This window comes from Diceros bicornis, chromosome 25 (genome assembly GCF_020826845.1).
Source record: "Diceros bicornis minor isolate mBicDic1 chromosome 25, mDicBic1.mat.cur, whole genome shotgun sequence".
Lineage (NCBI taxonomy): Eukaryota > Metazoa > Chordata > Mammalia > Perissodactyla > Rhinocerotidae > Diceros > Diceros bicornis.
Genome location: NC_080764.1, coordinates 42,799,638 through 42,818,373, shown reverse-complemented (window position 1 = coordinate 42,818,373; position 18,736 = coordinate 42,799,638). Strand labels below are relative to the sequence as shown.

Below are 18,736 nucleotides of genomic sequence, written 5' to 3'. Positions count from 1 at the left end.
CTCTTCTGTACCAGAGAATGTTCTAGAGGGAGCTTCTGTCAAAGAAAAACAGAGCCGGACAGTGGTTAAAGTAGTAAAAATGGATTTTATTCAGGAATTATTGCAGTAGGGGAAAAGAAGCCCTCAGTACAGAACTGGGCTCCGTTCTGAATACAGCAAGGACGATTACAGATTTCTAGCCAACAATCAGAGTTAGGGTATCAGTGGATGGAAAATACTAAGAGGAGACATCAAGGGTAGGGGGGTTCTTGCTAAACCAATTTAACAAGATTCTTGCTGAAGGCAGACCAGGGTGATCGAGTATCAAGGATGAGAAAGTCTCTCTAAACTGACTTAGCAAGATTCATGCTAAAGCTGTACTGTGCAGTTCCATTAAGGATGGGAGGCAATGTCAAGGCCTAGTTGAGAAGAGGGCTCAGAAGAGACTGACTAAAGTTTGGTCAGTGAGAGAGTCTTTGTTTGTGTCTGTGGGGTGAACTTCAGCATTCTCAAAATGCCGCATGTGACAGAGCCAACAGTTGATATTTATTCCCAATTATTGAGGGTATTTGATAGCTGAGGGAAAACTGCAAACAGTACCAGCTTATGTAGTATGAATTTTGCCTCTTTACTTTTCTTTTTTTTTTTTTTAAAGATTTTATTTATTTATTTTTCCCCTGCAAAGCCCCAGTAGATAGTTGTATATCATAGCTGCACATCCTTCCAGTTGCTGTATGTGGGACGCGGCCTCAGCATGGCCGGACAAGCAGTGCGTCAGTGCGCGCCCGGGATCCGAACCCGGGCCGCCAGCAGCGGAGCACGCGCATCTAACCGCTAAGCCACGGGGCCGGCCCTGCCTCTTTACTTTTCTCTTTTCCACCTTTATTCCCATCCTATGGTAGGCAGAGTTATGGCCCCCCCAAAGATATCAAATCTTAATCCCTGGAACCTGTAAGTGTTACCTTATGAAGGAAAAAGAGTCTTTGCAGGGATGGTTAAAATAAGGGTCTTGAGATGGGGAGATTTCCCTGGATATCCGGGTAGAGTCTAACTGCAATCATGTGTATCCTTATAAGAGAGAGTCCAAGGGAGATTTGAATACACACAGAGGAGAAGGCTATATATGAAGTTGACCAGAGACATTTCAAGTTGCTGGCCTCGAATATTGGAGTGATATTGCCACAAGCGAAGGAATGCCAGAAGCTGCTAGAGCTGGAAGAGGCAAAAAATTTCTGCTCCCCGGAGCCTCCTGAGGGAGCATGGCTCTGCTGACAACTTGTGATAGTGATATTTGCTCTTTTATTTCTGACCTCCAGAACTATAAAATAATAAATTTGTGTTGTTGTAAGCCACTAAGTTTGTGGTAATCTGTTACAGCAGCAATAGGAAACTAACACATATACCATCACACAACACTATAATAATTTGTTTGCATAGCAGTGGGAACACAGATAACAGGACAGTTAACTCTGCCTGAGGGAAACAAGGAAGGCTGTGATGACTTGTGATTTGTGAATCGAAGGATTTGTGAAAGTTTGCCAAACCTGAGATGGGGTGTGCCTTCTGAGTAGAATAGCTAAGATGAGCAAAAAGATGTGAGGGTTTTAAAGTGCGTGACTTTTTGGAATGGCTGATATACATAAACGTGTAGGGTGTTTAGAAGGGAATGGTGGATACTAAAGCTGGAAAAAGTAAGTTGGGGCCAGGTCATGTGATTTGGTGTGATTGCTGAAGTGTTCTCGCTTTACTCTGTATGCATGTTATTAAGGATTTTAAGCAGGGGAGTGATTGGAACAGTGATGTAGATAGACCATTATTTTTTTATTTTATTTTATTGAGGTCATAATAGTTTATAACATTGTGAAATTTCAGTTGTACATCATTATTGTCAGTCACCATATGTATGTGCCCCTTTATCCCTTATGCCTACCCCCAACCCCCTTCTCCTCTGGTAACCACTAATCTGTTCTCTTTGTCCATGTGTTTATTTATCTTCCACATATGAGTGAAATCATGCAGTGTTTTTCTGTCTCTGTCTGGCTTATTTCCCTTAACGTAATACCCTCAAGGTCCATCCATGTTATTGCAAATGGGAAGATTTTGTCTTTTTTATGGCTGAGTAGTATTCCATTGTATATATATACCACATCTTCTTTATCCATTCATCAGTCAAGGGGCACTTGGGTTGCTTCCATGTCTTTGCTATTGTGAATAATGCAGGAATGAACATAGGGGTGCATAAGTCTCTTTGAATTGTTGGTTTTAAGTTCTTTGGATAAATAGCCAATAGTGGGATAGCTGGGTTGTATGGTATTTCTATTTTTAATTTTTTGAGAAATCTCCATACTGTTTTCCATAGTTGCTGTGACAGTTTGCATCCCCACCAGCATTGTATGAGGGTTCCCTTTTCTGCACATCCTCTCAACATTTGTTATATTTTGTCTTGGTGATCGTAGCCATTCTAACGGGTGTCAGGTGATAGCTCAGTGTAGTTTTAATTTGCGTTTCCCTGATGATTAGTGATGTTGAACATCTTTTCACGTGCCTGTTGGCCATGTGTATATCTTCTTTGGAAAAATGTCTTAGACCATTGTTTGAGAGGATATTGTAGAGACAAAGCAGAAAAGGACTGATGTGGATTTGTTTTGAGACAAGTAGTAGTAAGACTTGGTAACTAATTAATTACACCTGAAATTTTGGGAGCTTGAGTCAAGGTTGAATGAGTTTTTAGCTTGGACATTTTGTTAGTTGGAAATACCTTTTAGTAAATAGGACAGGAAGGAGGAAGACTATATTGTGGAGCTGGTGATAAGGAAAAAATATCATTAGATGATCTTTTAAAATTGCATGTATAATCCTGTTACTTCCTTGCTCAAAACTCCCTGATTGATTCTCTATTGCCTACTGAACTGGATGGCTAAGTGCCTTTGTTTATTTTCAATTGAATATGGGATTTGTACATTTCTTCTTTTAGGATGTACAAGTGTTTCTTTGCCATCCATATTTGCATTTTGATAATTAAATTTAAATAATTTACATGTGCACTTGACTTATACAGTTAAAAAACAAAATAACAAAACAACTTATAACACTTAAAAGGTGCTTCCTCAGAGTTTTCCAGAGATGGGACATTTTGTGTCTACCCCAGCTTTATGGGGCCCAGTTGGAAATGTGGCCAGGACTTGAGTTTGGGTTGCTGGTAAGAAGAGTTGGTTGTGTATGTGAAGGGCAGGAGGGAGGCTAGGTGACTTCCATAAGATTTTTAGTCCGACTAGGAGATGTATTAAAATAATGCTAGTCAGAATCTTATAGTTGGAGGACAAAATTGAGAATCTCAAATGAAATAGGAAATTGGACATATTCTGTAATGCAAGGAAGGGCGTGGTGGTCAAGTGGGCATTTATATCTAAATGCAGTGTTATTCTCTGGAATGTATTTGAATAAGGATGATTTAACAACCTTATATATAATGGAGAAACAGTAAAGGCGTTGTCTTTTTAAAATGCAGAAAAATATAAGGAAATAAGGATGTGCTGTCATTATTATTTTTTTCTGATGTTGCATTTGGTGTCTTTGCCAATGCCATATGCCATGGAAATGAAAGACCACACTTGATTGCAGGAGATTTGATTGTCTTCTTAGACTATTCAAAGAGATCATCAAAAATCAGAGATTATATATATATTTTTTTAACAATGTGGCCAGATACCAGATAAATCTGAACATTAATAGTTCATTAATAGTTCAGTCCCATATGCTAGTTATAACCAGCTCTAAAATACAATGAAAAGGATTTACATAGATCCCCAAATGCATACCACTTATCAAAGAACTCTCAGAGCTGTATTAGGTTAAGCTAGGCTTTGCTGCAGTAGCAACCCTGAAATCTTAGTGGCTTACATGTTAGTGGTTCAGTACACATGCATTGTGGGTTGAATAGTGGCTGCTTTAGGACCCAGACTGATTATCTACTCTCTGGAACGTTGCCAGTTTCCATGGCAGAGGGAAAGAGAAAGTGAAGAATTGCATACTGGCTCTTAAAACCTATTCTCTGAAAGCAACATGTCTCTTTTATTCGTATTGCTTTGGTTAAAAAAACAAGTCAGTCACTTGGACTCACTTTCAAAGGGCCAAGGACATACAATCTGACCATGTGCTTGGGAATAGAATTGGAAATATTTGATGTATTTGCCTGTACCTGCACTAATGGTTATAGTAGTTTTAAATATAAAAGTCAAGACCAAAAAAGACCAAGGAAAAGATTAATGTATATGACTATAAAACGTATAATCCTAGAAATATATTAAAAGCGTAGATAATTGTAAAAATGGAACAGAAGTGTTTAAATCAGTATGAAAAAGATTAATATCTAATCTTCTCTATACAGAAAAATCTGATTCAAATATATTAAACAAATTTTAGGGCTCAATAGAATAAACAAATTTTAGGGCTCAATAGAATAAAATCTGATTCAAATATATTAAGCAAATTTTAGGACTCAAATAGAATAAAATGGTCAAAGGATAAGAACAAGCAATTCTTAAAAGATGAACTAGAATAGGAAAATATATTTAAAGTTGAAATTTCAAGTATTATTTACTCTATGTAAATTAGAGGAGAATTAAAAATAATACCTAGTGCCAGTGAGTTTATGGAGAAATGGTTAGTCTTATATTGCTGATGGCATTATAAATATAATGCCTTTGCAAAACAATTTAGATATTGTATCAAGAACCATAAAAATATTCATACCCTTTAAGAATCTCTCTCCAGGAAGTTTCCTCAGTTAAAAAGAAGAAATGTTAAATGAAGTATTTTTCAGTAGTGAGGAAAAACCTATCCATTTACTTTTTCATTTCATCTAAGAGCACTAATATTATGCCACTCGCTGTGTGTGCTAAGCACTGGGAGTATGCAAATGATCAAGATAGGGCTCTTGCCCTGTCATAGCTTACAGTCTGATGGTGAAGAGAATGTTAAGGGAAGACGTAGAAGAGGAATGCCTAAGAATTAATGTCTGAGTTTAGTTGGGAAATGTAAGAATAACCTAAATGTTCAGTGATTGAGAAATGTTCTAGTATGTTTCAATATATCAATTTAAATAATTTGCAGTGGTTAAAAGCAGTACTTATAAAAACTATGTGTAATGGCATGAGGAAATGTAAAAAGGAAGAATATAAAATATGTGAGTACTATGATTACAGACTACATGAAAATACATAAACGTGGGCAAATAAAGATTGTATAGCAGTGTTGAAAGCAATTTTCAAAATTAGGTTAAATTAAAAAACACTTCCTCATAAAGACACATAACTCCAGTTTAGTAATGAAAAAACCATCAGACAGATCTGAATTGAGGGTCATTCTACAAAAATACCTGACTAGCTCTGAAACTATCAAGGTCATCAAAAACAAAGTCTGAGAAATTGTCGTAGCCAATAGGAGCCTAGGGAGTCATGACAACTTACATGTAATAGGATATCCTGGAAGGTATCCTGGAGTACAAGAAGGACATTGTGTAAAAACTAAGGAATAAAGTATAGACTTCAGTTAATAATAATGTGTCATTATTGGTTCATTAATTGTAACAAATGTACCATACTAATGTTAGATGTTAATAATGGAGGAAACTGGATGTGTAGAATACGGGACCTTTGCGTTGTTTTTGTAAATCTTAAACTACCCTAAATAAAAATCCTAAAAGGAAAATTACTTTTAAAAAGATAGGAGAGGGAGAAAAATATACATATTGGTATTTGTTCATCAAATGTCTGTGGAAAGAAAAAAAAGTATGCTAAATTTATGTATATTGTTACAAATACGTGTATACATATGGATTAATGCTAGAAGGAAGTGAAATGAAAACCAGTTTTTAAAGAAGCTAGAAGGTGATGAACATTTTCCTAGTCTAAAATTTGTTGGAAGCAATCAAAGTTAGTTTGATAGTTTGGATTGAGGCACTGGTAGTACTACAGCGTGGAGAGAACCTGTGCCTCAAGTTGGACTGTGTTTATTAGAAACAACAATCATATACAGCCAGAGATCGGGGACCACAGCAGAATATGTAATATATAGGAGACCTGTTGCTTACTGAAAAAATTGATTCGAAATCTTTCCCTTATTATAACCAAATCATTTTTGTCCAAACTTCCCGTAAAGAGGGTGTATCAAATAGGTTAGTAAAGGATTCTGTCTTGAGTGTAGTGCCATCTGCTGGCATTGTTAACTAAATACATTTTTAAAGAGAATTTTGTAGAGGCTACTGGTTTTCCTTATCATTCGTTGTTCACTTGGTTATATATGTTTTATGCTTATGCTGTCTTTCTTTTCATTGTATCTTATCAATATTCCTTTTTAAAAATCCTTATGGTATCCCCAGAATTTAGTTCATCACTACCTCTGTTTTAAAGAAGGTCTCACATTTGGCTCATTGATTTTAGCTAGGACTTAAAAATGATTCAAGTACTCATGGAGACCTTTTTTCCTTTCCCATCTTTTCTTGTCAGCAGCCCTTTATAAAAGTGTTCTAATTTCATCTTACACATTTAATGGAATTAAATTTGAGCAGCTCAAAATTGTATAAGTACATTCAGCTTCTTGATTCAGAGTCTAACCTGTTAGAATGATACCTGACAGCAGGCATTTACACAGTGCAAGTCATAAGCATATGGTTAAGCCCTACTGGCTTGCTAATTCACCTGTGTATATGGGCTGTACACCAAAGGCAGGCAGGTAACCTGTGTCTTGTAGGTAACAAGTATGTGCCCTAGAATTTTATTGAATTGATTTCTCTCCCTCTTCTTTTTTTTTTTTTTTGGTTTGGAAATGCATTTATTTAGTTAATTTAGAATTACAAAGCGTCTTTTCCTACATATATTTGCCATTGCATTTGACCCTCTTTAAATTATCTTCATATCCTTTGCCCATTTTTCAAATGTGTTATTCATGCTTTTCTTGGATTTTTTATTTTATTTTTTACATTAGGACTACTATTGCCAGTATTCTCATATTTAAATCTTTGGTCTGGCTGAAAGTTATCTGATATGAGGAGTGAGGTGGGAATCTATAGGAAGAGTCCTTAGGCAGACTGAGACCTGGTCCTGCCAGGGGATAGTCACATCTCTGGGAAGCCTGGGAAATTGATCTGCGATTTAGCTTGTTTTGCAGTAAACATTCAGAAAAGTCCTGGAGCCAGTTTTGAACAAGTTATTTAGACCTGGTGAGCACCAAGCCTATGGCCAGAGTCTCCAGAACAGTCAGGAGAGTCCAGGGTGGCACAAATACTCTCCAAGAACAGAAGGGTGCATGCTTCTCTCACCAGGAGAAGGGTATAGGCATCTTTATGTTCTCATGGGGAGTGTGGCTGACCTGAGAACCCTTCACCTGGGAGCATGCTGCCCTGGATTCTGCTTGGTGTGGCCTTTTATTTTCAGTATTATCTGCCATTAAAGAAACTATATCCTTGACTGTATTTGTTGGCATCTTTCTGTCAAGCACATTACCGTTCTATGTTGGAGCCTGCTGAATTTTTTTATCCCAGATGGCTAGCCATTTGTCCATTTATACGATTTATTGACTCATACAGTTATGTGCTGCAGAACGATGTTTCATTCAATGACAGACTGCATATACGATGGTGATCCCCTAAGATTAGTGCCGTATAGCTAGGTGTGTAGTAGGCTATACCATCTAGGTTTGTGTAAGTACACTCTATGATGTGCGCACAATGACAAAATCACCTAATGACACGTTTCTCAGAATGTATCCCCGTCATTAAACACGCAGTATATCTTTCTCTCCTTATTCTAATTCTCCTTCTTCAACCTCTGTTCCATGCCCTGTTAATTACTGCAGTGGTCTTATTTTTGCGTTAGTTTGCTTTCTAATATACTGTAGTTGATAGTAGTGCAAGTCCCTTCCCTTAATCCTTCTTTCTGAATATTCCTGAACTTACTTTTCTTGCATCTTGGTTCTTTCAGATATACTCTACCATGGAACTGATTCTTGGAGGACCTTTTTTGATAGAGCACTTATAAAACATCTATATTTGGTTGGTAATAAAGTAATAAGCACTGGGTCATAGAGGATTCTTTGGTCAATGCTGCCTCTCTCTTTTTTTTTAAAATCAACATCAACTAAAGATTTAATAGGTCTAGCATCAAAAAAGTTAACTAGATTGCACACAGACACTTGGTAACTAGTTGATTGGTTATATAATTCCACCCCAGCATGTGAATAAGCATGTCTTATGGCATCTGTCATCTTGACGTACAAGCCAGTGTTGGCCTGTACCTGCTGTGTAAATGTGAGTTCTGCCGTGTTGATTTCTCTTAGCAGTGATGTCCAGCAGCTGAGCTTGTCCCAGCTCTTCTCGTCCGTGCCCACCACTTCAGCAGCAGATTTGCAGGTGCTCTTTCTCCTTCTAGTTCTCTTCAACAACTATCAGGGCTGTAAAAACCTTTGGTACTTTAAGGATCTTCCTAGTGGCTGTAATTTCTTTATTCCAGTATATAAAATCATTGTGTGTCAGCCTTAGAAGGGATCTTGGAGGACTTCTAATCTAGTAGTTTTTGAACTTTTTTAAAAAAGCAGCAGATTCTTTTTTTATTAATTAAAGAAATCTTAGGTAAAGCCCCAGTATCTAAAAACAGGATCAATAACAAAGTGCTTTGTTTAAGAAGGGAATGAATTGAGTGGGGCTGAAACCATCAGCTCTTTGATGCCTTGATGTTGGTCCTTGAGGCACCTCACAGGAACTCTATGCTGATCTTAATCATTATCCTTTTTTTACCAGTGAGCGACCTGAATCCTACAGTACAGTTAATTGCTTTGCTGCGTTGTAGTCTAGGTAAGAGAGTGGCAGACTCTCAATTCAGTAGCCTCTGAGTCAAGGACTTTTTCTATTACACCAAGCTGCGTCTAATGAAATTATACTCATGTGTTGCTTAATGACCAGGATACATTCTGAGAAATGTGTCGTTAGGTGATTTCGTGGTCAACATCATAGAGTGTACTTACACAAACCTAGACGGTATAGCCTACTACACACCTAGCTATATGGTACTAATCTAATGGGACCACTGTCATATATGCAGTCTACTGTTGACTGAAATGTCATTATGTGATGCATGACAACTGCGTTCTTAAAAGTTACAATGACCTACATATATATTTTTAAATTAGTATTACTTTTCTTGGTGGCAGTATCAATTAAATTGCTTCTTGGTTCCCATTAAAATCAAGGAAAAATGATAGAATTTAAAAGAGTGTCATTCATTAATGTTTGTATGTTGAAAATGTATCTGATATATAATAGCAAATTTATGATTTAAAAAATTAATATTATCATCTGTACATATTTATGATATACTTATTTACATGAACACAGTATTTTTTTAATTTTATGTTTCTAAGTTTAACAATTACAGTTATTCCTAAGCCTAGTGAGAGTGGTGGTGATCTTGATAGAGAGTGTTGTCATTTGTCACATTGACTGGGTGCTAGTTCTAGAGATGAATCAGTTTCCAATCTGTTTAAAAGTGAGAAAAATAAATTCCATATTATAGTTTTTTTTTGTTTTGGCAATAAAACAGGTTAGAGATTTGCTTACACCCCATTTCGTCTACCTTTTAATGTGAGTAACTCTTCCTCTCTGGAATTACTCTATTTAAAGCCATCTTTTAAAAAAATCGGATTTCTTTTACTAAAAAGTAAAAACAAACAAAAACAATCCTTATAGATGGGATAAAACAGATACGGTATAGGTTTAATTTTAAAATGTTACTGGAAAAAGAAGTCTGATTTCTAGTATATTTGAGAGGTCACATTTGGCAGTCAGTGGGACAAAATGGACTGTAGAGAAACTGAGAAGCCAATTTAATTGTTATGTACAGTAAGTGAAGACTCTGGGGATAAAAGTGAAATTAAAGTCACATGAAAGCATTACAATAGTAAGCTTTAAAAGAGATTTACTTTTTATTTTGTGAATATTCGCTATTTGCCTGTGAAAGCAATGTATTTGTCCTTAGTAAAAAAGAAGAGCAGTTTGCCCTAGCAGATTTTCAAATTGAAATAGTTTTTAACAGTTATATTATGACTTTTTGGACCTTATATTGTCCTTATTTAGGTTTTAACGTACTGTCTGAAAGCTCTCGCTTCTAATATTTGACTTATGTTTCTTATCTACTTTGTCATTCCACTCTGGGTTGTCAAGTCCTTGAGGGCAAGAGACTGTATTTGGTATATGTTTGCAGTGCTGCTCTGAGCCACGGTGGAGCTTCATGCAAAGGAAAAATCAGCAATACTGATGCTGTCTGTAGTTAAAATGTTGATGTTTGCGATTTTTTTTTGTATTGGTTTTGATTTTTAAAAGGTAATCCATTAAAATATTTTTTTTATCTTGATTACTGAGGTTTTTGGCACCCTTTTAAACTTTGCACCTGTCCTGGCCTAGGGTCCTAGTACATTGTAGAGTGCTTTATGCATGGCGGGCTCTCAATACAGGTTTTGTTGGATATATTATTCCATTCTGCTTGTAAACTACCACCAGGTTTTTGTTTTCCTTCAGGTGTCTTAATAGCCCTATAAAAGTCAGTGTCAAAAGTTTAAAAAATTATTTTCCATGTGGTAGGGGAGAATAAAATCAGAAAAGAAAATTTAGAAAGAAGGAAGTGTGGCTGGTCTAAGTGTCTTTCTTTACTTCTCTCCACTGAATGTAGAGCATAGAGAAGTTGGGACTCAGAATTCAGTGGAGAAATTTAAATAGAAAAGGTTTTAAAAAATTAAATGGGTAGGTCTCATGTATTGTTTTGCTTCATCAGTTACTCAGAGTGTTGCACATACCCCAAATACTATACCTGCCCGTGTTGAAATTTAACCAATTCTATTTTAAAGGAGTCTGAGAACAGTCTTTCAGAAAATGACCTGTAAACTATATGCAGTATGTATGTTGCGAATCTCAGCTTAAAACTGATGTCTATTGTCTTTCTTCTGCTAATGTGGGTTTATAATTATTACTGTGGTATTTTAATATTGGCTATAGCATTTTAAGGAACTAATAAGCATTTATCTGTTGAAAGGTTATATACTAAGCAGAATTTGCTTTTGTGAAACTTTTTAATTCCCTGTCGTTGAAAATACTCAGATTGATAGTCTTCTAAATTTATGGCTTAAACAAATTAGTTTTGGAATTTCTCACACAAATTGAATGGCTAAAGTAATCTAAAGATAATAGCCTTTTTTCCTCCAATAAAAGGCCATTAAAATATGTATTATTAAATATCAGTGGCCAAGAGATCATGAATTGTTCTAAGGATTTAATTCTTTCCAAACATCTTGCTATGACTTATCCTTTTATTTATATTTACTTGTGTGTGTGTGTGTGTGTGTGTGTGTGTGTGTGTATGTGTGTGTGTGAGAGAAAAAATAACAGAATCATAGAAATTTAAATGGGTGATATTAGAGCCAAACACATAATTATATCTTAGAGCTATACTATATTGAGGAAGCTGACTGCATAGCAAGTTTTGTATTTTAAATAGAAAATTGCACACAGCATATAACCTTTGAATGGATATAAGAGTCTATAAAACTGTTAATTAAATTTTTATATAAAAAATTACTTTCTTTAAGGGTGACATTTTTAGAACTATTCAAGTGGATTTACATTTTATCAGAGCTACCTCAATGTTCTTTATTCGCTTAATGGTAGATGCTTAATAAGCCATCAGCATGAAGGAGAATAAGAAAAGGTAATATCTGAGAATAATAGAAGAAGAATATCTCTGGGTTCCTTTCTTTACGAGCTTAGAATTTCTTTGGGATGTGATGACGGTTTTAAAGTAGAGTGTCAGAGCCAGGAGTTATGCTGGAATAATAGAAAAATTGGTCTGAGAGAATGAGAGTTGATTTGATGAAGAAGTAAGCGAGTTCTGTGGAGCTCAAGATGAATTTCAATTACTAATTTGTCACTAATTTCTAGTCTTGCAGCTTTTCTGTTTTGAGTATGTGTACAAGGGTAGAGCTATTTGAACATGCTTTTTCTCTAACAGACTTAAGAATAAGGTAAAACTTAATCATGTCAATAATGAGCATTCTTAAAACAGCACAAAAGCCGTAGTAAAATATTGAAATGTTTTCTGTGTGTCTTTTCTCAATTCTTGACTCTGTGTGATATTCTCTTTAACAGGAAATCAAACCCCAAAGCCATTATAACCATGGATATGGTGAACCTCTGGGACGGAAAACTCATATTGATGATTACAGCACATGGGACATAGTCAAGGCTACACAGTAAGTTTTTTGTTGTAATTTTCTTTTTCAACATCTGTATTTTAAGTGAAATATGAACACAATTTCTTTCTCTTTATTGATATTCTCTATTGATATTCTCTATAACAATGTCTATGAGACATTGTTCTCATACTTTCCTTTAGGTCTTTAGACATGGTTTCCTTTAGCTCTTTGTACAGATTTAAAATAGCTAATTTAAAGTCTGTCTAGTAAGTCTGATGTCTGGGATTCCTCAGGGACAGTTTCTATTAATTGCTTCCCCCCACCCCCTTATGGGTTATACTTTCTTGTTCTTTTGCATGTCTTGTAATTTTTTGTTGAAAACTGGACTGTTCAAATAATATAATGTGACAGTTCTGGATATCAGATTCTCCCGGGGTTTGTTGTTGTTTGTGATATTTCTGAATGAGTTCTGTAAAGCCTGTATCTTTGTCATATGTGGTCACTGAAGTGTCTGCTTGGTTAGTTAGTGGTCAGCTAATGATTGGATAGAGACTTCTTAAATCCCTAGAACCAGTAAGTCTTACTCGTTGTTGAGGGACCCTGTGAGTGTTGGGCCACTCAACACTCAGCGAGACAGCTTGCCGCTCTGCCTTTAGCCTGCACTTTCTGCTTGCACAGAACCTCAGGGTCAGTCGGAGGTGAGAACTTAGGGCCTTCTCAGATCTTTGTTGAACATGTGCACACAACCTTAGGCGTGTGCATGGTCTTCTAGATTCCCAAGAATATATCAGAGCTTTTCAAAGCCCCTAGGATATCTTATTCCTCAGCTTTTGCTTTTAAGCTGTTTTGATTTGTCTGTTGTTTGTCACAACTGTTATCCATCCTCTGAAGCAACTGTGATGTTAAGATATTCAACAAATACCCCCCAGAAAAAGCTTTTAATTGAATTTGAGGGAGGTCCGATAGATAAGTCTTTTCAAGTGAACTCTTCCGGGGAACCACCAGACGGGTCAAATAATGACTCCTCTTTGGGAATGAGGCTTGAAGGAACTCCACCCCTGTTCTGCTCACTCTGGCACCAGTACTAGGAATACACTTATTTTTCAAGGCTGCTGGGGTGCAGAGGATGGGACTATGTGATATGTTAAAACACCACAAAGTTCACTATTCTTACTGAAATTCAGCCGATTTTCTTGACTAAATGTTCCTTAGGTTGCTGAAAGCCTTTTGTTAATTTCCAGAATCCTGAAAAAGTTGATTCTGACAGTTTTTGCCAGTTTTTTCGTTACTTTTGTGGAGAGGCAAAACTTTCAGAGGTCCTTAGAACACTGGTGTCACCCTACCTTTTTGAATGTTATGTCAAAAATCAAAGCACATTGTGCCAACTGTATTTAGCAAACAAATTATCCTGCTCAATGTTCATTTTTCCTTTTGAGATTTTGCTCCTTTTGATATCTCCTTTGTCATTAATCTCCCTCACCCTAATGCATCACTTCTGTCAGCAAATATACTCCAGCATCTTTTATCTTCAGAAAAAAACAACCACCTTTCTTGATCCCTCACATGCTCTTCTAACTATCCTATTTCTTGAAAAGTATCTATGTATGCTGTTGGTAATTTCTACCTTTAAAAACATTTGTTTAAATTTTGAAGCATTTCAATCCTACAGGAAACTGTAGAGAAGAATATAACTGTGAGATTAAGCAGATGCTAACATTTTGCTGTCATTGCTACAGATTGCTCAGAGTACTCTTTCTCCTCTCTCGCCAAGGAAACCTCTCTTGAAATTGTTGTGAATCATTCTTATGAACATTCCTGTACTTTTCTATGAACGTCTATAAACAAAATATGCTATTGTAATGTATGCTTTTAAAATTTATATAAATTATGTTCTACTCTATATATCCTTTTGCAGCTTGCCTTTTTTAAAAAAAAATTTGAGTTCTTTCACTACATTCTTACTAAATCCTAGTTTTGTCACACTTAATAATTATTGTCAGTTTGATGGTTGTGAAATGGTTTTTCTCTATTTTGATTGTCCTTTCTCTGATTACAAATGGTGTTGAATATATTTCCTATATTTATTGGCCATTTGGGTTTCTTCTTGTGTGAATTGTCATTTTAAATCCTTTACCCATTTTGAGTTCTTTTGTCTTTTTGTAATTAATTTCTAAAAGTTTTTTATGTATTTTGATGGAGTCCACCATGAAGTTAGTGGGATCTGTGTCCCTTTAATGCCCTCCAAGAGTCCTGTCTGCAGTTCTCCCAGCCTCTTCCTACTCCTCAGTCATGTAGTTCACGATTCAGTACTCCTCTCTGATATGTCCAAACTCGTATTTTTTTGCTGTGCAATGTACTAGACCTTCTCCTCCGGAAACCTGGACTTCCATAAAGGCTCTCTCTAATCTGTGGGTGATTGTCTAAGATAATGTTGTCTCTGGCGCCCAGACCACGGCTGAGGGGGGCTAGAGCTAGTTCATGGGCCACTGCAGGGTCCACAGCTGGGACTGAGGTCTGCCTGCCTCTTAGCCCATGCATGGGTGGGTGAGACTCCTCTCAGCTCCCTTGGCGTATGGTGCTGGATCCCACAGCTACCGCAGAGACACTTTTGTTCATGGATAGATGCCGAATATTGTTGTTGGAGGGGGGACAAAACGGTGGATGTCTTATTCCCTCATAATGCTGACATTAGTCTGTGGTCCATTTCTAAATACTCTTTTTCTCTTCAGTTTGTTTAATCTTGTATGGTACCACATTGTTTTAATTATTTCTTAGGCTTCAGAATTGTCTAAGCTATTCTTGGCCTTTTACTCTCTCATAAATGAATTTTAGGGTTCTATTTTGGAAATTCATGAGATATTTATTTGGGATTTTAATTAGAATTTCATTGAATTTGGGGAAATGGGTATGTATATTTCTTTAGGTCTTACTTTAATGTCTCTCATTAATCTTATTTACCATGAGAATAGTATAATTTAATATACTTCATTATTATTTAGATGGTTTAATATTTTATGTTACAACAATATGGAAATCTGACCCTAAATTTATTTTATTTGGATACTTTGTCTTAATGTTTTTTGGTTTTTTTTTTTGCTGAAAAAAGTTAACCTCACAAAAAGACATAATTCCCTAATGGAAGAGTTACAATGTATGCTGCATTTACTAAGTCACTTTTTCAGTATTATTCACTAACTAAGCAAAGATTTTACTGAATTTTACCTTGTAAATATCCATTTTGTGATGACAGTTCTTGCAAACTAATCAGGTTTTGGCATTTTTGTAATTACAACAAATGAGTTCACACGTGTTAGAAAATTGTTTCAAAATCTTTTAGTGTGTCCACATGAGAAGGTTTTTATAGGTGATGTATTTAGAGCTTTCAGAAACTGCATTATATAATGATGGAAACATTTCCAAACATAGTTTTTAAAAAATACTCTCTTTAGAAGAAACAGGTATTTTTCTGAAATAAAAGTAGTTGACTTTCTCACTGTGTCTAAGATATCCCCTTTGGCTTGAGGGGGAACAGACTAAATGTCTTTACCCTTCTTAAGAGTATATGGTTGATAGCACACTATTCACAGTCATTTGCTATTACTACCCCCCTCCCACAAAAGCCAACAAATTTGAAACATTTGTCTTTTTTGTTAAATGGAAAATGCATACTCACTTTTAAGTGTTAGAAAAATAACTGATGATTCTCTGTATGGTTGAAAAGATTTTCATGGTCACTTATTCAAAGTGTGAGGTAGATTCTGCTCTTTAAGGTCGTATGCCTTGTTCACTTACTGGGCACATGGAAACAATTTCCTGAAAAAGAACAAAGAACTGAAGGTAACACTGTTACCCCTGTGAATTGTGAAACTCTTGCTCTTCTCTTAGGTTGATTACCTTGTGCACACGTGTGTGTACACTTGCACTACAGAGCCAGTGAGGGCAGCAGTGTGAAGGCTGTATTAAATATTAATGAAGCTTAATTTCTTTCTCTATACTAAGACATGAATATAGGTAGAGGTTTTAATATTTGCTTCTAGTGTCCCAATATTGTGCCACCCCTCCCACAACCTCACCCTGCGGCGTGCTTTCCCCATTTTGGAGACTACTCTGATTAAAAAATTACAAATACAGTCAAAGCTCATTTAAATTTATTCTTGTGTCTCATATTTCCAAGGACCCAATATTTTGTCTAGGATAAAATTGATGGTTCTTGAGGCTCCATGATGGATTCTTGGTGGTTTATTGTACTGTTCTCTCTACTTTTGCTTATGCTTGAAAATTTCCGTAATAAAATGTTTAAAAAAACATTATGCTGCCACACGGTGACCAAGAGCAGAAAGGGAGGAAAGATCAGGCTGTCCACATGCGCCTCTCTTCTTTATCAAATACGAACGTCTTTCCTAGAACTCTCCCAGTGGACTTGAACTCACAGGACTCTTTTCCTACACACCCCACTTCTACCCCCACACGTTCTTTTTTATTTGCCTTCAGGATTATCAAAGCTTATAAAATGTCCTTTCTTCTTGATGTTCTTCTAAATCATTGATATGCTCTTTGTTACTGCCTTTTATGATTTAATGTTTTTTTTAACATAATTGTATGTATTTTTATAAACTGCCTTAAATGTTTTGTGGAATAAGTGGCGATGCTAATAAAAACAAGCAACTGATAGACTTTTTATTTCTGATATCACTTTCCCTTCCACTTAATGAGATATTGCATTCTTATAGATGAGACATTTAAAACTATAAAATGGATTAGTAAAAACTGTTGGAATATTGATATTTTAAAAGTAATATTTTATGTTGATAAATCCATTTTAATTTCCAGGGATCAAAATGGAGCATTATTTTCTTCTGGAAGTGTTATTTTGAGCTTTAAATTTCTTGTCAAAAGTAGTAACAATCTCATATTTCCTTTCCTTTCAAGATATGGAATATATGAACGCTGCCGAGAATTGGTGGAAGCAGGTTATGATGTACGGCAACCAGACAAAGAAAATGTTACACTCCTCCATTGGGCTGCCATCAATAACAGAATAGATTTAGTCAAGTATGTGTTTTCTGTATTTTTAAGTAATTAGTTATTATTATAAAATTATTTAAAATAATTATAAAAATTAATTTCTAAAACTCATAGCTTTTAAAATGTAGATTCTCTGTACCTTTTTTCCTGAAAAAATCATCTGTTTTTAATGTATATTGAATGCTTATTATGTGCCAGATACTGTGCTGAGTGCTTTCCATGTGTATTTCCTTTCATCTTAATTCTTGAAATAATCCTATGTGAAAAATAACAATTACTACTGTCCTGCTGATGTGGAAACTGAAGCATGAAGAGGTTTTAAATATGCTACCTATGACATCCAGCTGTTCAAGATTGGGGTCAGGACTTAAACTCAGGCAGTCTGACTTGCAGCTCACATTCTAAATATGAATTCTATGGGGAAAGGCTACAAAAGGGAAGAGAGGGGTTACAAAGATAATAGGTAATAATAATAACCTGATTTAACTGTTCACACCAGCAGAAGTGATGAATACTTTACGTACTAAGTGTAAATGAATTTTATTACGTACTGTTAATCTGCTTGTTTAGTATTAATAAGAGATAGTTCAATAAGCAAGAGTCAGGATGATAGGAAGGCTTAGTAAATCTGGGTTGGTAGTCTCTGACAATTTGAACATAAGACCTTTAGATAAAGACATGAATCTGAAATGAACTACTTGCAGATGTGCATCATAGCACACAGAGTCTAGAGACAAATAGGATGTTAATGTCAGGTGAAAGAATCTGCCCTTAGAGTACTAAAGAAAAGTTAAGCAAGTAGTAACTAAAGTATTGAACTCCATGAATCAGTTTCTTCCACAGAGACTATTTTCATTTTATTTATTCCTTTTTTTCCTTCTCGTATCTCTAATGTTCCTTCTGCCTTCAGTATGGGTCTCCTGATGTCCAATTCTGTTTTTGTTTGTCGGAAAATGTTTTTATTTCTTCCTTATTTGTGAAGGAAATTTCCACATGGTATAGAAATCTAGGTTGGCAATTTTTGTTTCATTTTTGTTTTTTACCCCTTGGAAATATCATTCCACTCTTTTCTGGCTTCTGTTACTATTGAGAAATCGGTCTAAGTATTGGGCTTTTGAAAGCCTTTTTTTTTTTTTCCTTTTTTTCTGCTTGCTTTTAAGATTTTCTCTTTGTTTCTGGTTTTCTGCAGTTTCATAATGATGTATGTAGGTGTGGATTTCTTTTTATTTACCTTGAATGAGATTGCAAGGAATTCTTGATTCTGTGGATTGATGTTTTCATCAGTTCTAGAAAAATCTCAGCCATTATTTCTTCAAATGTTGCTTCTGCCTCATTCTCTTTTGCTCTCCTCCTGGAACTCCAGTTAGATGTATGTTTGATCTTTTCATTTTATATTCTGTGTCTTTTATGCTCTCTTCTGTGTGTACTATCTTTTTGTCTCTGCTTCATTCTGGAAACTTAGTCTGACCTTTCTTCCAGTTAATTTATTCTCTATGTA

The 18,736-nt window shown here is 35.7% G+C and overlaps 1 protein-coding gene across 1 annotated transcript in view; it reads left to right on the top strand.

The window, feature by feature from the left end:
* ZDHHC17 (zinc finger DHHC-type palmitoyltransferase 17) overlaps positions 1-18,736 on the top strand; it is a 96,066-nt gene that overhangs the window by 15,619 nt on the left and 61,711 nt on the right. The window contains exons 2-3 of the mRNA XM_058568743.1: positions 12,167-12,270; positions 17,143-17,265. Of these exons, the coding sequence (XP_058424726.1) occupies positions 12,167-12,270; positions 17,143-17,265 (227 nt within the window). The remainder of the gene's footprint in view (positions 1-12,166; positions 12,271-17,142; positions 17,266-18,736) is intronic.